The sequence below is a fragment of the Mugil cephalus genome, chromosome 7 (genome assembly GCF_022458985.1).
Source record: "Mugil cephalus isolate CIBA_MC_2020 chromosome 7, CIBA_Mcephalus_1.1, whole genome shotgun sequence".
NCBI lineage: Eukaryota > Metazoa > Chordata > Actinopteri > Mugiliformes > Mugilidae > Mugil > Mugil cephalus.
The window spans coordinates 27,550,901-27,568,252 of NC_061776.1; the positions used below are offsets into that span (position 1 = coordinate 27,550,901).

Here is a 17,352-nt window from a genome sequence, read left to right on the forward strand (position 1 = left end):
TTGGGAGTGAAGGATACTTTACTTGAACCGTAGAAGAATATATAGTATATGTCAAGTCGCATGCATTGCTCAGGTGTGATTTTGGTCCATTCTTCCACACAAACGGTCTTTAAGTCTTGAAGGTTCCGTGGGCCTCTTCTATGAACTCTGGTTTTTAGTTCTTTCCATAGATCTTCAATTGGATTCAAGTCAGGTGATTGGCTGGGCCATTCTAGCAGCTTTATTTTCTTTCTCTGAAGCCAGTTGAGAGTTTCCTTGGCTCTGTGTTTGGGGTCATTGTCTTGCTGAAATGTCCACCCTCATTTCATCTTCATCATTCTGGTGGATGGCAGCAGATTTGAATGTGTCATGTGTCTGTACATTTTTCTATTCATCCTCCCTTTAATTATATGAAGTTTGCCAGTACCATATGCAGAAAAACAGAACTACACCATGATGTTGCCACCTCCAAACTTCACTGTTGGTATGGTGTTTTTGGGGTGATGTGCAGTCCATGTTGTCCTCCAAACATTGTGTGTTATGGCATCCAAAGAGTTCAATTTTGCTCTCATCTGACTAGACTATGTTCTCCCAGTATTACAGGCTTGTCCAAATGTTGTGCAGCAAACAGAAATGGAGTCTTACTTAGTGAGCGTGTATACAGGCCATGGCAGTTGAGTGCCTTGCTTATTGTTTTCTTTGAAACAATTCTACCTGCTAATTCCAGGTCTTTCTGAAGCTCTCTACAAGTGGTCCTGGCATAGCCACGATCATATACACTGGTCTTAAATGTAATAATAATGATAATAACACCATATTCATATTTATTTTTCATTGAAACTTGGTAGTAAACAAAAAATATATATGTACACATAAAAATACTCAAATAAAAATTAAATATGATTAAACTTAAGTCCATAATGCTTGGGTTCCAGTGCTGATGAGTGTTGGCATGTTGACCTCAGCATAATCTTTTCCCCCAACCCTGGAAAGAGTTTTCAGAGATGGGAGGTTCCTGGTGTGTTTCTGTCTCCACACCTTGGTGGCTTCATGTAGCATCTCTTCCTGGGCCATTTATGGAGATGTGCAGAAGGATAAAAAACATGTCATTTTTAACACTGTAGCCATGTTAACAATCAAGTGAATGGCCTCTTTCAGGACAACTTGTTCCTTGACTATTTGTTTTCAAGATGAAAGCTGTTGTAGACATATCTTCACCTTTCAGTACATGGGTTAGAACTCTCCAACCTGCCATTACATATTTAAAGTTTCCACATTGTGCTAAAGCCTGGTCTGTGCTGAACTGCAGTTGGTCACAGATAACTTTAATGTGTTCACAACGTGCAGTTTGCCACTTCCTCTTTGCCAAGCTGTTACTGTCTGGCTCATGGATGGCATCAAGAAGGGAGGCCACACACAGACAACTCAAACCAAAGTAACTTTATTTAACTCCAAAACAGGGGAACTCTAAACTAAGTAATGGGATGTGTAAAATATACAAGGCATCAGTGGTGTTAGCAGTGTATGGATGTGTGAAAATAAGGTGTAAAGTTTGTTTGGCTGAGAGATCCTGCTTGCAGGCCCAGGTGTGAGAGAGAGAGACACGCCCTGAAAAGCAGCCTTTGTGTGCGAAGCTGAAGCCCAGCCCAAAAAGGGCAGGCCCAGGCACACACCCCTCCCAGCTCTACCTGTGTCTGGAAAAACAAAAGACATGATCAAAGAAGGCAGATTGGGAGGGGTTGTCACACAAGCCAATACGTACAAAGGAAAGAGTTGGTTGTGACTGTGTCTCCTGCTTGTTTCGTGGGGTGACACTGAGCAGCCAGGGGGAGTGTCTTCTCTCCATCTCTTTTAGATAGGTTTCCTTGTGTGCACTGGATATGGCGTGCTCTTTTATGGCACTCTGAAATTTATGGAGGCTGAGAGGTTGAATGTTTCTTGCTTATTAAACTTGTTTAATTTGCAGAGCACACACCTGAGTAAGTGTAAGAAGAGTGGAGAGTCTTGCTCTTCATCGTCTCTGGAAAGTACTTTTCCAATAGTGGGATGACTTCAGAAGGAGGGACAGTTTTCTTGTCTGTTGTCCTGTCTAGGTCTGCTGTGGACCTGGCTACTGTTGCCCTGTCTGGGAGTGCAGTGGAGCTCACACTTGCACTATTATTATTATTATTATTACTACAATATATTGCATCTTCTTGCACATTGAGTTGCCTTTTGGTATGAAATGCGCTATATAAGTAAAAATGCCTTGCCTTTATTCATTAGTGTAACTAAGTATGCCAGACGCTAATGCACCAATGAGAACTGATAGACTCCAGGAACGCCCTCGACCCTAGCGAGGATTAAGTGGTACGGAAGATGAGATGAGATAATATACATAAACTTGCTTATAAATACATTAATGAGGTTATGTTTTTTCCTCTCTTCCACACACACTATTTGAGATAAGAAAAGAACAATACAGGGCAGAAAGGTTGGGATACTCATTCAGGGACGTGGAAATGAATTGTCATCACTTATTGTGCAAATGATTTCAGCTGCACTTTTCCACATCCTATTAAACATTTATTATCCAAAGACAGAAATTAATGTTTTGTTCATTTTCACTTGCAACATACAGTATTTTATCCTGTGTATTGTATTGGTACTGTATTGGGTCAGGCTTGGGACTTACAAAACAATGACTGGTCATATCTCTGACTGTTACCACTAGTGTCTCCGACAACTTCTTCTGAGCAGAATGTTTGCACTGCATCTCTTTCACCAGGAGATGGCACTGTAATTCTACTTTGGTTTAGTACTGTATAGTACTGGTAGAAAATCATACTTTATTTCAGTATTTATAAGATTTACAAATTAAAATAAACTGCGTTTATATATATATATACACAGAACAAACTGAATTTACATTAAGTGATAAACATTGCACTGATCAGGCACAATATTATGACTACTGACAGGAGAAGTAAATAACATTGACCATCTTGTAACAATTCATTGTTCTGCTGGGAAATTGTTGGATCTGGCATTCATTCATGTGGATGTTACTTAGTAAATACCACCCACCTAGACCAGACCAGACACCCCCACCCCATAGTAATGACATGGATGGAAGGTTTTGATCTAGGCCATCCCCCTCAACCCATAGGACCCAAAGGCCCCCACTAACAACATCCTGTTCCCAGACACCACAGGACACCCTCAGAAGACCTATGTCCATTCTATGATGAGTCACAACTGTTTTGGAGACATAAGGGAGACCTAGACAATATTAGGAGGGTAGACAGATAACTGGTCTTGTTTATTTATGTAGCGTCTACTACTCAGCGTCTTGGTACTCAAAGCACTTTACAATCACAATGACACAATTATTGTATTGTTGATTAATTGTCTCATACATTACTTCAGTTCAATTCAATTGTGTTTATATAACATCAATAATAATACAAACAGTCTCATGGTGCTTTACCACCCTTACTCTTTGACATGAGTTGGCAAGACATTTGTTTGGAACTTTCCCTAGAGTATGACAAAGTGCAAAGTGTATCCCTTTCAAATTTACAACAAAAATAATAATAAAAAACAGTAAAGTCGATTTATTCCAGTATATATATTCCAGTACAGAGTGTAAAACATGGCAGCAAGGTCAAAGGTCAGCAAAAAAGCCAACATTCTTCATCATATAACACACAATAACAGAGTATAAGGGAAGGGGAAGTGCAGCAATAACAAAATTATGTCCTTTTTAATTAACATTTGAGACATTGTAGATTTTTTTTTGACCCAAAAGCTGATGAATGACCAATGTGGCAATAAATGCAACCAATGCACACAGGTGCTATTCCTGATGCTGGTCAGCCAGAGGTCCATCACAACAACAAGCACAGGTGTTTACTGTGCTGGGAACAGGAAGACAGCTTTGTGCAGCACACTTTCATGGTTTTATAAGCAAATTTGTGGTGTATTAGCGAATTTGTATAAACAAAAGTTTAAATGTGGTGGTTAGACTTAAAGTAACACTGTGTGAGTTTAGATCACACTAAACTTTTGCTCCTTTAAAGAATAGTTTCACAATTATTTGTCATGAAACCATTTTACACAAGTTGTTTTTGTTTGCATAGTATTTCCACCCATTCATATTGGACTTCCTGATGTAACTCATCAGAGTCTTCTTTCCATGCTAGTACAACACTTACAGTACATTTAGAAGTTAAACTGATGCCTCTGGAATCAAGTTTTACCGGGAAGCACAGAAGGGATCTCTTAGCATCCCGCGAAAACAGGAGAAATAATGACGCTCTCTACTCGTCATGTTTGGCAAATCTCATTCTGTACATTTATCCTTTAACTGCCTCTTTTCAAATGTAGAAAATCATTTCATGTCTAATCTAATCATTGTGGTTGACAGGTGAAATGATGAGAGGTGCAGAGTTGGTACCACCATGATGAAGACCGGGACTGAAGAAAGGACAGAGTTTCTCAGTAAAGCAGCAGTTAGTGAATGAGTACAGATGGAGTGCTTCATCCACATCAAAAAAGGAGACCAGTCCCTCCTCGTAACTCACGAACACTCCCATTCTCTCAGGCCTCGACTCCAGATCAAGGCTGAGCACAGGGCTGCCTAGACTTAGGTACTCGTTTCCATTCCTCAAACTCACAGCCCAGTAGCCATTCACAGGGCTGAGTGGGATTATTCCTTTCCGGTTCACTGACTCAGTGGCCACTCCAAGAGTCCAGTCAGTCTTCCCTGTAACCTGAACTTCATAATAAAATCTTCCAGAAGAGAAAGTCTGCTGTGCCAAGACATTGGCATAAAGAGAAAATCTTTCTTCATTGTCTGGCAGGTTCCTCCTCACCTCACCACATCTAACCTGTTTCCCATCCTCAGAAAGGATGAGCCATGGGTTAGCTGTGTGAGGTTCCAAAATCACATCCACCGCGTAATGCTGGACTCTCTTCAGCCGGGCCACACGCAGCAGCTGGTTTTTCTCTCTGTGAAGCATCTTTTCCAGTTCAGCTATGGCTTCCACCACAGTCCCCTCATATAACGGTGGACGTACAGTGACCTCTGCCCAGTTCCTGGTGCTCAGGGCAGCAGCCATGGATGTGAAGTTCTGAAGGAAGTGCAAATGGTCTTGAGTTTGCAACAGCCCCTGCACATTAGCACTTCTCTTCTTCAGAGCAGAGATGTCTTGTTCCAGTTCTCTGATGTAGCCATCTGCCTCTACCTCCTTCCTCTTCTGCTTCTCTTCAATCACCTCAATGAGTTCATTCAGACCTCTCTCTGCAGTCTGCATTAGGCTGGTGAAGATCTGAACGCCATGTGCGATCTCTCTCTCTGCATCTTCCTTACTGTGCATTTTCAAGTGTTTAATCTGCTGGCTTTTCAATTGTCTGTCATGGATCGTCTGCTGGATTTTAGTTTCTGTCTGCTGTAGCTCAGCCATCTTTGCTTCATGTTCATCTTTCAGAGAAGTAATACTGTGTGCCTCATGCTCTGAAACCGTGCAGTGTGAACACACACATGTCTGGTCAGTTTTACAGAACAGCTCCAGTGGTTTTTTGTGCTTTGCACACACCCTGGCCTCCATGTTCGCCACGGGATCAGTTAACAAATGTGTTTTCAGGCGGTCAGATGTCTGGTGAGGATCTAGGTGAATGCAACAATAGGAGGCAAAGCAAGTCAGGCACGACTTCAGAGCTTTCAGTTTTGTTCCGCTGCAGACGTCACAGGGGATTTCTCCTGCTTTGGCTATTTGTATATCTGAAATGCTGTTGGCTGTTTTTCCAACTGACTGCCTGAACTCAGCTGCCATTTCAGAAATGAAAGTATTTACAGGCAGCTCAGGTCTCGTAGTAAAATGTTTTTTACACATTGGGCACTGGCACTTTGCGCTGTTAATATTCCAGTGCTGCGTAATACACTTTTTGCAGAAGTTATGTCCACATGGTATAGTGACAGGATCATTAAAAATATCCAGGCAGATGCAGCACAGAAACTGTTCTTCAGACAGCAGGCAGCTGGTCGCTGACATGTTGATGACTGAGAAGTTAAGCCAGAGTAAAGTGAAAGTAAAAGTGAATGAATTTTCCTCACAGTACATACATGACAAAATCATTACATTTATGTTGGATTGTTCATATTTATATTGTATTTATATAAAGAATTCTCGTTGTATACTAATCGATTAGTACACAATATATTCTCTAGTAAAGTATAGTTAAGTAGTGTCAATAGTAGTGTATGTTTTTGTGGTAAAAAAGGAACTGACTCTACCGTAGTAAGGAGATGCTGTAGAAGCAAACCTTGACGATCCTGATGAAGTTTTAATCCTCAAACAAAGAGAATCATATCGGTAACAGATCTGCAGTTGCTCTGAGCTGCTCAGAGTCATAAACAAGGAAATGAAAACCTGAATCACTCCCCCTCTTTCCACTGCTGCTCCGCCTCCATCCAGTGAAGAGACTGCCTCTGCGTGTGTGTAAATGTGAGAGAGATTTCCTGCCAAAGTACCATTTCATTCATCAAATTTCATAGTTTCTCAGACATTCTATGGCATTAAAAACAAGGACACAAATGGTAACAAATGGACAGAGTTTTTGTATACAATGAGAGACATATCAATCTATGCCTTATCCCTGGGCCTTTTTTGTTCCCAATGCTGTAATTAGAGACAGACGTTAGTGGAAAGGTATCTGGAACACCAACAAAAGAACAGACTCAAAATTATACTTGCACTGTATATTTTAATAACTTTCTTGTTTATGAAATACTACCACATAGGATGCACATTTTATACAATTTTCTTAAGCACTAGTTGGTCATGTTAATAATCGATTAATCACTATATTGACAAAATATCACATATATCTTTCGTGCTGAAAAAACCCTACTTTCATCACTTGCCGCAAGATTGGCCTATAGTTTCATCAGGAATTTGAAAGTAGATAAAGTAACTGCCCCATTAATATGAATAGTTCTTATATAATTAGAAACATTGGTACCAGTTGCTCTGGATTGAACCTGGGCCTCTTTTGTTGTTGTTTTTAATCGAGTACAAAACAAGTGATACAGAACATCTATAAAACATCGGCACTGGATATAAAAGGGTAACCCCACCCCCTCACCCTCCCCTCCCACCCCCAGACGACTTCAAGGACATGTTAGGACTTGTTCAGTGAAAAGTTCTAGAAAGATGACCAAATACCCAAACACCGATATATATATGTCATAAGTGTAAAAAAAGACTTGGAAAGACTTGAATGTTGGTCAGTCATGATGATGTTATTAAACTAAGTTGTCTTTGGGACTTGAAAGTGAAAAGTTTAAACGCAGAAGTTTTTATGTTGGCCAGTCGGACAGTTCTGTCTACTATCCCCCTGTCCAATTGTGATTATATTCTGCACATGTGCTTCTTCTATGAATTTGTAGTGAGCTGATAAGACATACTGGATTGGGTGAGGACTTTTTGGAGTGGAGGAGTTTTTTCCAAAAGGATTGAAACAGCATCCACCGGGGACTTGCTTACCTCACGACACATCCACCAACGCGCCTTGGCAGCAGTGGATCGGGTGTAGCTCAATCGGCTGTGCAGCTCACTCTTCTCCCTTGGATTTTGGACAGAATTGGACATTCTCCCTTCTCCACCCAGCCATTTCCGGTGTTATTTCCTTTTTTAATGAGACTAGTCACTTTCATTGTTGTCATACAATGTTACTCAACAATTAACTTGAGATAAATTTCGTAGTTTGAACTTTTCCACATAACTCCTGGTGCAAATGGGCTGCGAACTTTAGGCTAAAGTTAGTGGTTGTGCTAACATCAATTAATTAGCTCATTGCGTGTTACTGTTATATGTAGAACATGCAGGGATTTTTGGCTGGGCAGTAAGTGTAATGTGTTGTCATACTGATCCATATCTGAGTTACTGTCTGAAACATGGAGGAAAATGTAGCATTTCAGACCTGCTGCTGTTTCCCATGTGTCTAAATGAACAATTGGCTTCTGTAACGTTAGCAGCATGTTTAGCCATGTTTACATTCAGTGATGGTATGGAGACATGGTCAAGCTGAGCATATCTGATGCTCATTCATGGCTCATATTTTGGGCATCTGTATGTTCATTGCACTTTAGCAAATTCTCAGAAATAAAGTCAAAGTAAGATTGTTTTAGTTCCTTGGCTTTTTGGAATAATTAATATTGATTCCATTGTTACCACTTTATCTGAATGTGCCGAAGTATCCTTGAGAAAGACTGATGGGTGGTATGACTATAAGTAGGTAACAGATGGCATATGTGGCATGTACATGCATCCATACATATATACAAAATATCCAATATCCTCAGTACAGTATAGTGATGAGTTTAGTCTTTTGTTAGTCTAAGGTATTGTCTGAATCTGAATTTAACCCACAAGCAGTCTCTGTCAAGGAACAATGATGCTTATCTTGCCCTATAATAGTATTATTGACAGAATGTGAGTCAAGTGTATTGTACTGAATGGACAATACTGGGGAGTATGTTTCTAGTTAAAAAACTTCCCTGTGTATTTCTCGGTAAGGCTGCTTTATTCTACCAAAAAGGACAGCAGAACCAAACATTACTGGAAATATCTAGGCTGTCTCCTACTAGTGATGTGTGGATCTTGCGGATTTTTTTGACGAAATATCAGTACTTGATGAAATATCAGTACTTCAGACAAACTGTCACAGATCATCAGCTATGTGTTATATTACTAGACCCTACATGTTTCCTTCCGCTTGATGTATGTATCTATGACAGAAGTTTGTTTATCTTGTTTCTCCTGCTCTTCTTTTCTCTTTATCTTCTCTGTTTCTAACCGGCTGGCCTTCGGCAGATGGGTCCCTCCATATGAGCTGGGTTCTGCTCAGGGTTTCTTCTTGTTAAAAGGGAGTTTTTCCTTGCCACCGTCACCCTCAGGCTTGCTCTGGACGTTGCAGGCTGGTTTTTGTGAAGCGTCTTGAGACGATTTGTATTGTTATTGGCGCTATATAAATAAACTGAAACTTTATGCTCTGAAATCCATTCTCAAATCAAAAGTTGACTCGACTTGAAAATATTGATACTTTGGATACTTCAGTCATTCAAGGTAATGTAGGAAAAGAGTGGAAAGTAGTGCAATGCTCCTCTCGTCTTAACTACATGTACATTTACCTATATTGTTTTTTGCACTGCGCTTATAAATGTACGTATATGTTCACACATCTTTACACATTCTTTACTTGAACACTGCCTTGTTTGTTGTGATCTCCTATCTCCTGGCGTATTAACTACAGATTGACCGGTTTACTGGTATTGGTACATTTACAGGCCACATCCATGTACAGCCCTGTGCTGCTGAATATGCTGCAGACCTGAGCAGCCCATACTTGGCCCCTCCCCACAATTGCGTGCAGCTGGAAAATGCTTGCACTCATACTCAACCCTAAAAATAAGAGTTTTTTTTCTTTTTTTTTTTTTGGTAGTGCTCAACCAACCGGTGTGTTTATTCACCAACATTTAAATATACATACAGGCACATTTGTGGACCAGGAGCACCGTGGTCAAGCACCCATACCAATCAGTTCATGGTCTGACCCGGAACCTTAAATCCAGCAGAGTGACTACAGGTACTCTTTTACCCGTACACCCTGGAGAGGAGACACAGGTTGTTGTGGGGTGGTGTTATACAGCCAACAACGCCCCCTGGCGGCTTGAATGTTTAGTACTTGTTTGAGTAACATGCTACGGTCCCAATATGTGCGCGGTCTGTGAATATACGCCACTGAGAGACACGGCTTGACTCTGTGTGTTATTTATGCACCTACACCTGTAACATGGTGTCAGAAGCTGCACTGGAACCCAGAGTGAGTATGACGCTGTCTGTCGCTGGAACGGCGTGCGTTTGTTTGTTTTGTTAGGCTTAGTTATAAGTTTCAGTTAGCCTGCTAGCATTAGCATCGCGTCAAGACGATGGCTTCCAACATTCCGCCACCGGAGCCCATCAAGATGACCGGGGATCTTCACAGCAACTGGGTTAACTTTCGCTCGGAGTTTGAGGATTACTTGCTTGCGACCGGGCTCGACAAGGCAGAGAAGCCGTCAGAAGAGACTGCCATCATGTTTACAAGCACAACCTGGGACTCACAGCGGAAGAGCAGAAAGATGCGGGGGCGATACTTGACAAACTGGGATAATACTTCACATCCACCAGAAACGAGATGTATGTTTTTGGCAACCTTAAACAAGAGGAAGGAGAACCTGTGGATGCTTTTGTCACAAGACCGAGGGAGAAAGCTGCCACATGGGAATATGGAGGTATAAGAGACGAGCTCATTAGGGACAGGCTTGTGCTTGGAATATGCATGCTAAGAGAGAAGGACCTTAAGTTGGAGGGGGCTATTGACATTGGCTGTGCAGTGGAGGTGCTGGACAATAAGTTAAAATCTATGTCACTCGGCAGCTCCATGCCTGGGGAGAGCATCAATGTGGCATATGGACAGTGACCAGGACGGAAACCAAAGAGGCACAGGGGAGTAAGTACGGTGGCACAGTGCACAGACGGGGGTGAGATTTATGCCCCGCATTTGGAAGTCATGTCGCCTGTGTGGCACCGCTAATCACTTTGCCAAGGTATGCATGAGAAGAGGCCAAGAAACACATCAGTTGAATACTGTGGATGACCCACTGCTAGTGGACCCGAAGGACAGTGACCACAATGAGAGAGACGTACACGGCTGAGAGTCTGGGGGCAGTGAACATCGAAGGGGAGAAGTGCTTTGTAAACCTACCTCTGCACAGAGGGGTCCAGCAGTGCCAGCTTGACTCTGGAGCCACCTGCAATGTGACGAGCATTAAAGACAGGATTAGCCTGACACCAAGAGCACCTCTTAAGAAAAGTCTCACCAGACTGAATCTCTACAACAGTGAGTGGATGAGCTCAATGGGTGTTGACAGCACACAGTGTGTCATCAGAGGCAGGGCACACAAACTGGACTTTGAGATTGTGCGCACCAGTCAGAAGTCCTTGCTTTCAGGGGAGACATGCGAGAGACCTGGCCTAATATGTTTCACCATCCCCGGTGAGCTGAACAAAGTGGAGCACTGCGAGACAGGTGAGCTAACCATAGACAGTCTCAATAACACTTAAAATGACGTGTTCACCAGCCCAGTTGAGTCGCTGCCCGGTGATGTTCACTTTGAGTTGGATAGCACTGTGGTGCCTGTCCAGTGTGCACCAAGTAATGTTCCGGTCCCTCAAGGTGGCTGTTAAGGTGAAGCTGGACCAGTATGAAAAGGATGGACACCTAACCACAGTCACTCAGCTTACAGACGGGTAGGGCTGTAAAGTCCTGGTCGACTGGTCGACTTATTGGTTGATACGTTCTGGGTCGACCAACATTTCTGATTGGTCGATTTTTTGCCTTGTTAATTTCATGCAGTCTATGGATAATTTTATCAGGAGGAAAGTACCAAGTGCTAATCGGGGCATTTTCAGAGCACCCCTGTTTCACAGGTAACAGTCTGTCTTCAGAGAACACCCCCCTTGTTTTCACTATTTTGGATTAACCCAACCCACTAGAGATTGAAGAACGTCCAGGTTATTCAACGTCCGGTGGTTTGCCAAATCTTTATTTTTATTTTGAGATTTCATTAACAGGGAGTCCTCCTCTACCATCCATTTCAAAGCAGGGTGGCAGAATTTTACTAAAATAGATGGTGGGAAAAAAGTCAAATGCAAAATTTGCATACAGTTTCCATATCACAGCTCAACTAAAAACATGGTGTATCATCTAAAAACTGTAATATTTCAACATTATAGGCTATTAATATCATTTTAAACATATTTCAATATTTTAGTCTAATAATCATTTATTCGTTGCAGGCAAACCTGCCCACAACAATGGCAGCATCCCTCAGATACACCAAGACCACACTGGATGTTAAGCCTCCTCTATCATCCAAACGCAAAAATGATATCACAGAAGGAATTGTCAATTTTATTGTTCAGGATATGAGGCCCATTGGTGTCGTGGAAGGCCAAGGTTTTAAGAACCTGTGTAAAGTTTTGGAACCTGGATATTCAGTGCCAGTGTGCCAGACAATCATGCATGCACTAACCGCAAAATACGAGGGACTCAAAGAAAAAGTTTCAGAATTAATACAACACAGTGAGGCACTGAGCTTGACCACAGATATGTGGACGTCTCTTCGAATGCAGTCCTATATGAAAGTGACTGCCCATTTCGTTGATGGAGACTGGAAAGCGCAGAGTCTTGTGCTTGAGACAAAACAACTAGAAGAGGTGCACACAGGAAGAAACATTGCTGCGCGACTATCTGAAGTTGCTGATGCCTTTAAAATTCCAGAAGAAAAGAGAGTGTCTGTTGAATGTGACAACGCGGCAAATATGGCGCTCTGTGTGGAAACACTAAAGGAGTCACATGAATGGTTGGAGATACAGGGCGTCATGTGCACCTGGCACACTTTGCAGCCCGGTATTAATGCTGCACTCAAACTGCAGCACAGTTTGCAGCACTCAAACTGCAGCACATTTTACAAAGGGGCACAAAGCAAAAACTGGGCTAAAACAGAAGCAGGAGAAGCAAAATGTCCCTCAGCATGAAGTTATTCAGGATGTGTCCACGCGTTGGAACTCAACACAAGCTGGTCGAAGAAATTGACAGCAAGTGGGACTTTAAAACCCGAATGATGAGTGTACACATTACAGCTGCAGTAGTACACCCTCGTTTTCTGGATGATGCCAAAAGAGACGAGGCCTATACAGAAGTTGCACAGCTGGCAGACCGCCCGAGTGCACCCAGCGCAGCCACAGGTGGACCTGGAGGTGGGGAGCACCATGCGTCAAAAAAACAGAAAACTGACAAAGAGAAGGAGATTGCGATGCTGTTGTGCGGAGGTGAGGAAGAACTGTTTTCTACAGAATCAGGTGGGAGAAGCATAGAAGAAATGAAAAACTATGCATACCTATTCCCTACTCATTCCCCGCTGAGGTCAACTCAGGACCCACGCGCACACACATATTGTCAATAAACATATTCAGTAAATATCTCCTATTCGTTTGTCTCATTTCTTAAATGTGCTGACATGTGTGACATTCATAAGTAACAGTAAGCAATGAAGATTACCTTCATTACAGATATGCATAAAAAATAAATGTAACGGTTACCAAACTAGGATCAATTTACTTTATAACTCAGCACCAAAACATTACAGTTTTGGTTAAATTGAACCGTCTAACATTTGTGATCATTGTGTCATTTTTATCATGTAAATGGAGGGAGAAAAAGCAGTATCTGCTCCAAATATTGGCTCAGCAGGTATTGACCATCTGCGAATGCTGGTTGATCTCTAGTATTAACCGTTTGACCTTGGCATTCATTTGCTGTTGTGAGCTGTATGCCAGACCTTAGCTCTCATCACCTCTTGTGGTTACTGTCAAAACTTTGCTAGACCTTAACATCTACATACAAATCTATGCCCCATTCATTGATCATTGCAGCCTTTAACCCCTCCATTTATTTTGTTATGAATAAATCTAGTAAATATTCTGCATCATTGTACCAACCACATTGTGTGTCTGAACCATTGATTGCTTAAATTCATTCATGGAAATCATTTGTAATTTTTTAATTAAACATTTTGCTAAAAAATATAAATTAAAAAAAAATACCCAAAATGCTCTTGGCTTCCTCTTAGCTACTTGCTAGCTTGTTGTGATAGCAACCACAATAATATGCCGAACTGGTTGGATGACCGCTGATTGACCTGTCATGCGATGGAGTGCTGCAGTTCAAATGAAAGCCACTTGTGGACTTTTGGACTGAGGTAATGACAGCATACCCGGTCCTTGCAAAGCAAGCCTTGAGGGTTTTGTTGCCTTTTGCCATAACTTATCGTTGCGAGACAGGATTCTCCGCTCTCACGGCAGTGAAGACAAAATATCCCCAAAGACTGAATGAGGTTGAAAAGGATCTGCGCATTAACAACAACATTTTCACGTTGACAGTGACAGTGTTTGCCACAAGCTTCCCTCTGTTATGCCTCCAGCTAAAGTTGTGACATCACAATGACGTAGACCATGAAGGGGTCTATACCTCCCCACTTCCATGCATTGGCCAAACTAAGGCTGGTTTCCTGGAGTTATGGGTGGCACCGTATTACAAGTACAGTCTGAGGGTGGAGGAGTGGAGCTGCATTATCAGTGACCTCTGCTCTATTTGCACCAATTAGTTAACAAATGTTAGATTATATAACAAACTTATTCATTTACTTTTTCCTACTCTCAGTGTCCTACGGGACCGGGACAACTTAACGGAACGGTTGGCATGGCACCTTGTAATCATCATGATGTCACATCCTGTTTCTGTCGCATCAAATAACTAACTAAAACGAAACTTATCAGAAGAAAATGATACATGAGTATCCACCAATGTTATATTACAGTTTTCTCCATTGGTTTGGCTAATTTCTTTAAACAGAACATTCTCAAAACTCTCAAATATCACTTGGCAAAACAGTCTTACAGTTCAGCACAATGCCATAGCTCACTTGCAAAAGCTCATATCTCTCCCAAAACTGTTCACTTATGCTTCAAAACTAAATTCCTTTTTCATATAAATAGTCAGTGGCACCAAAATGCAAAAGACCCTTCTCAGTTGCTTTGGGTCATTTCTCGAAACAGACCGGATGTTCTTAACAGTCTTTGCCAACCTAACCCTAACTTGGATGGTGCAGCGCGACACCACTCCTTATTGGCAACTCTTATAAATGTACTGATACTGCAAGGCCTTGGAATTACCACCTCCTTTAAAAAACTTTGAAACCATTTCTTTGGATTTTCACTAACCACATTTAATATATTAATCCGTAAACATTGGGTTTAATACATGGTATGGCATTTGTACAGTTCTTTAGTTTAGCTGAAGCAACTATTTTTGCCCTTTCCTTTATTCCATTGTTTTCCATCACATTTGTTTGGTGTTTTGTTGTTATGTATGTCAACACAGAACCCTGTGTGTCGGGGTGCGCATGTGAAGATTTAAGATTAATTTCCAAGACATTTGCAAAATAAGAAAATAAATAAATGCAAGGCATGCACGAGGACACAATGTAACTGTAACTCATTATCTTACATATGCTCACTACAAACTTTAAATCTTGTATGCTGTTCATTTACATACTTAGTCTACAAGACCACAATGTTGTGTCCAATTCACCTTAAAATTACATCTGTCTTCTGTGCTCTGCTTTCTTTCCCTCTCTTTGTATGCCCTGAGGTTGCAGATTCTCTTTCTCTTGTTGCTGTGCTCCTCTGGCATGATCCTATTTATGTATGTTTGTGTCTGTGTACGTTCTGTATTTGTGAGGTTGTATCAACAAAAATAACTTGTAATAGTTCGTTGTACACATATGTTTGCACACACACAAACACATTATTACAGACATTTGTCTACTTGTTCTCAAAGAATCATGACAGCAGGGACACAAAGTCTCCCTCTACATACTGTGATATTTATAGACGTATTTATACACGGGGAGAGAGAAGAATTGTATAGCAAAGGGCTATATAAAAAATGCATTGCCATGTAGCACATAAGGCATTTATCCTAATGTGTTGATTATTGCATAATGATATCACATGTCAAACTCTAGATTATATTGCACTGTTAATAAGCAGATAGTCTTCATAGCTGACATGTTGGATATGGGAAAGATGAGTATATGTGAAGACAGGAGAGACTCTGACATGACCCAAATCTCTAGAACAACCCAAGTCCATGGGCTGCTACTGATCAGCAGTGGTGAGTGGTCTGTGTGCGTACTATAAAACTACATCAAGCTTCATGACAAAAGAACGGATCACTTACATTCTTTGTCTTGGATTTGGCTTACAATATGTTACTACAGATGACTTACCAGATGAATTTCCAGCTGGTCAGTGACAGGGACAGTCGAGATCTGTGACAGCTCCCTGCTGGAACAGTGGGTGAAATAATATTCCCAATGATGTCGTGAAATACAGTCCCGTGCTATTCACCATACACTGAAAACTGAAAGAATGCCAGTCTAATTAATAACATTAAATAAGAAAGAAATAAGGATGCATATGATTGCCTACATGCAGCATCTGTGTAGCTCATTTACTGTTAACATTTATTCAATCTGTGAGAAACTGCTAGAAAGAAAGTGGATGAGAACAATGAGATTCAGCACTCACACAGACAGTGCACACAGTGCACATATGGGTGGACTAAAAAATAAAAAGAGTATAAAAAATATAAAGAAAGCAACACACAACACAGCAGTTATAAATATATGTATATGTACACACCATAAAAGATGGCAGACATAAGATGGCTGAATGGTAGAAAGTCGTCAGGAGGGCGCCCTGCACTCCAAAGGGCCACAGTCTCCGCAGCAGATGGAGTCTGCTTTGGCCCTTCTTATACACTGCCTTCTTATTTAGATGAACACCCAAGAACTTGTAAGAGTCCACTATCTCAGTGTCCGTTCCCTGGATGTTCACCGGTGGCGGGGGAGTGGGTTTGCTCCAGCGGAAGTCCACTACCAGCTCTTTCATTTATCCTGCATTAATCTGGAGGTGGTTCCGCTGGCACCAGGCCACAAAGTTCTGGTTCAGTTTTCAGTACTCCCCTTCATCTCTGTTGTTGATGAGACTGACACAACTGAGTCATCCGAGAAATTTTGTAGGTGACGGTTGTGTAGTGGGTGAAGTCGGCTGTGTAGATGGTGAAGAGGAGAGGGGCCAGGACAGTCCCCTGTGGCACCCCTGTGGTGCAGATCACTGTGTCCGACACAGTCTTTTGTCCTCACAAACTGTCATTTGTTAGTCAGGAAGTCCAGGAGCCAGACTGACAGTTGTTGGTAAACCCCTGCGTGGTCCAGGTTGTCCCTCAGAAGTTCTGGCTGAATGGTGTTGAAGGCACTCGAGAAATCATAGAACATGATACTAACAGTGCCTGCAGACTTCTCCAGGTGAGACAGAGATCTCTGCATGAGGTGGATTATAGTTATTATAGCTATTGGTGTGAGGTTGCTAAAGTGGGAATGGCAAAATGTAACATCAAGTATGTAAGAGAAACTATATGTAAGGGACCATAACATAACAAAGTTCATTAGAGTTGACTGACACAAGGATTGTTCACAAATTGACCAACTCAAAACCCCTTCCACATATCAGATGCCAAACACAGCCTCTGTTCCCGCCGTGAGGCCCTGTTTAGACCTGCATTCACATCTGTCGTGGGCAATCAGATCAAGCAGCCAGTTAAAGTACAGGTGTGAACACACATTGAGGAGGCATTAGAATGATCTGGTCTCTGACCACA

General features: G+C 41.7%; 1 protein-coding gene across 1 annotated transcript; it reads right to left on the bottom strand.

Annotated features, from left to right (window-relative positions):
• Window positions 1-3,250: 3,250 nt before the first annotated feature.
• On the bottom strand, window positions 3,251-6,950 carry LOC125010187 (E3 ubiquitin-protein ligase TRIM21-like). Its single transcript, XM_047588570.1, has 2 exons — window positions 6,257-6,950; window positions 3,251-6,022 (listed from the first exon to the last, which is right to left on the bottom strand). The coding sequence occupies exons 1-2, from the start codon at window positions 6,372-6,374 to the stop codon at window positions 4,368-4,370; spliced, it is 1,773 nt and encodes a 590-aa protein (XP_047444526.1). The 5' UTR covers window positions 6,375-6,950; the 3' UTR covers window positions 3,251-4,367.
• Window positions 6,951-17,352: the final 10,402 nt, after the last annotated feature.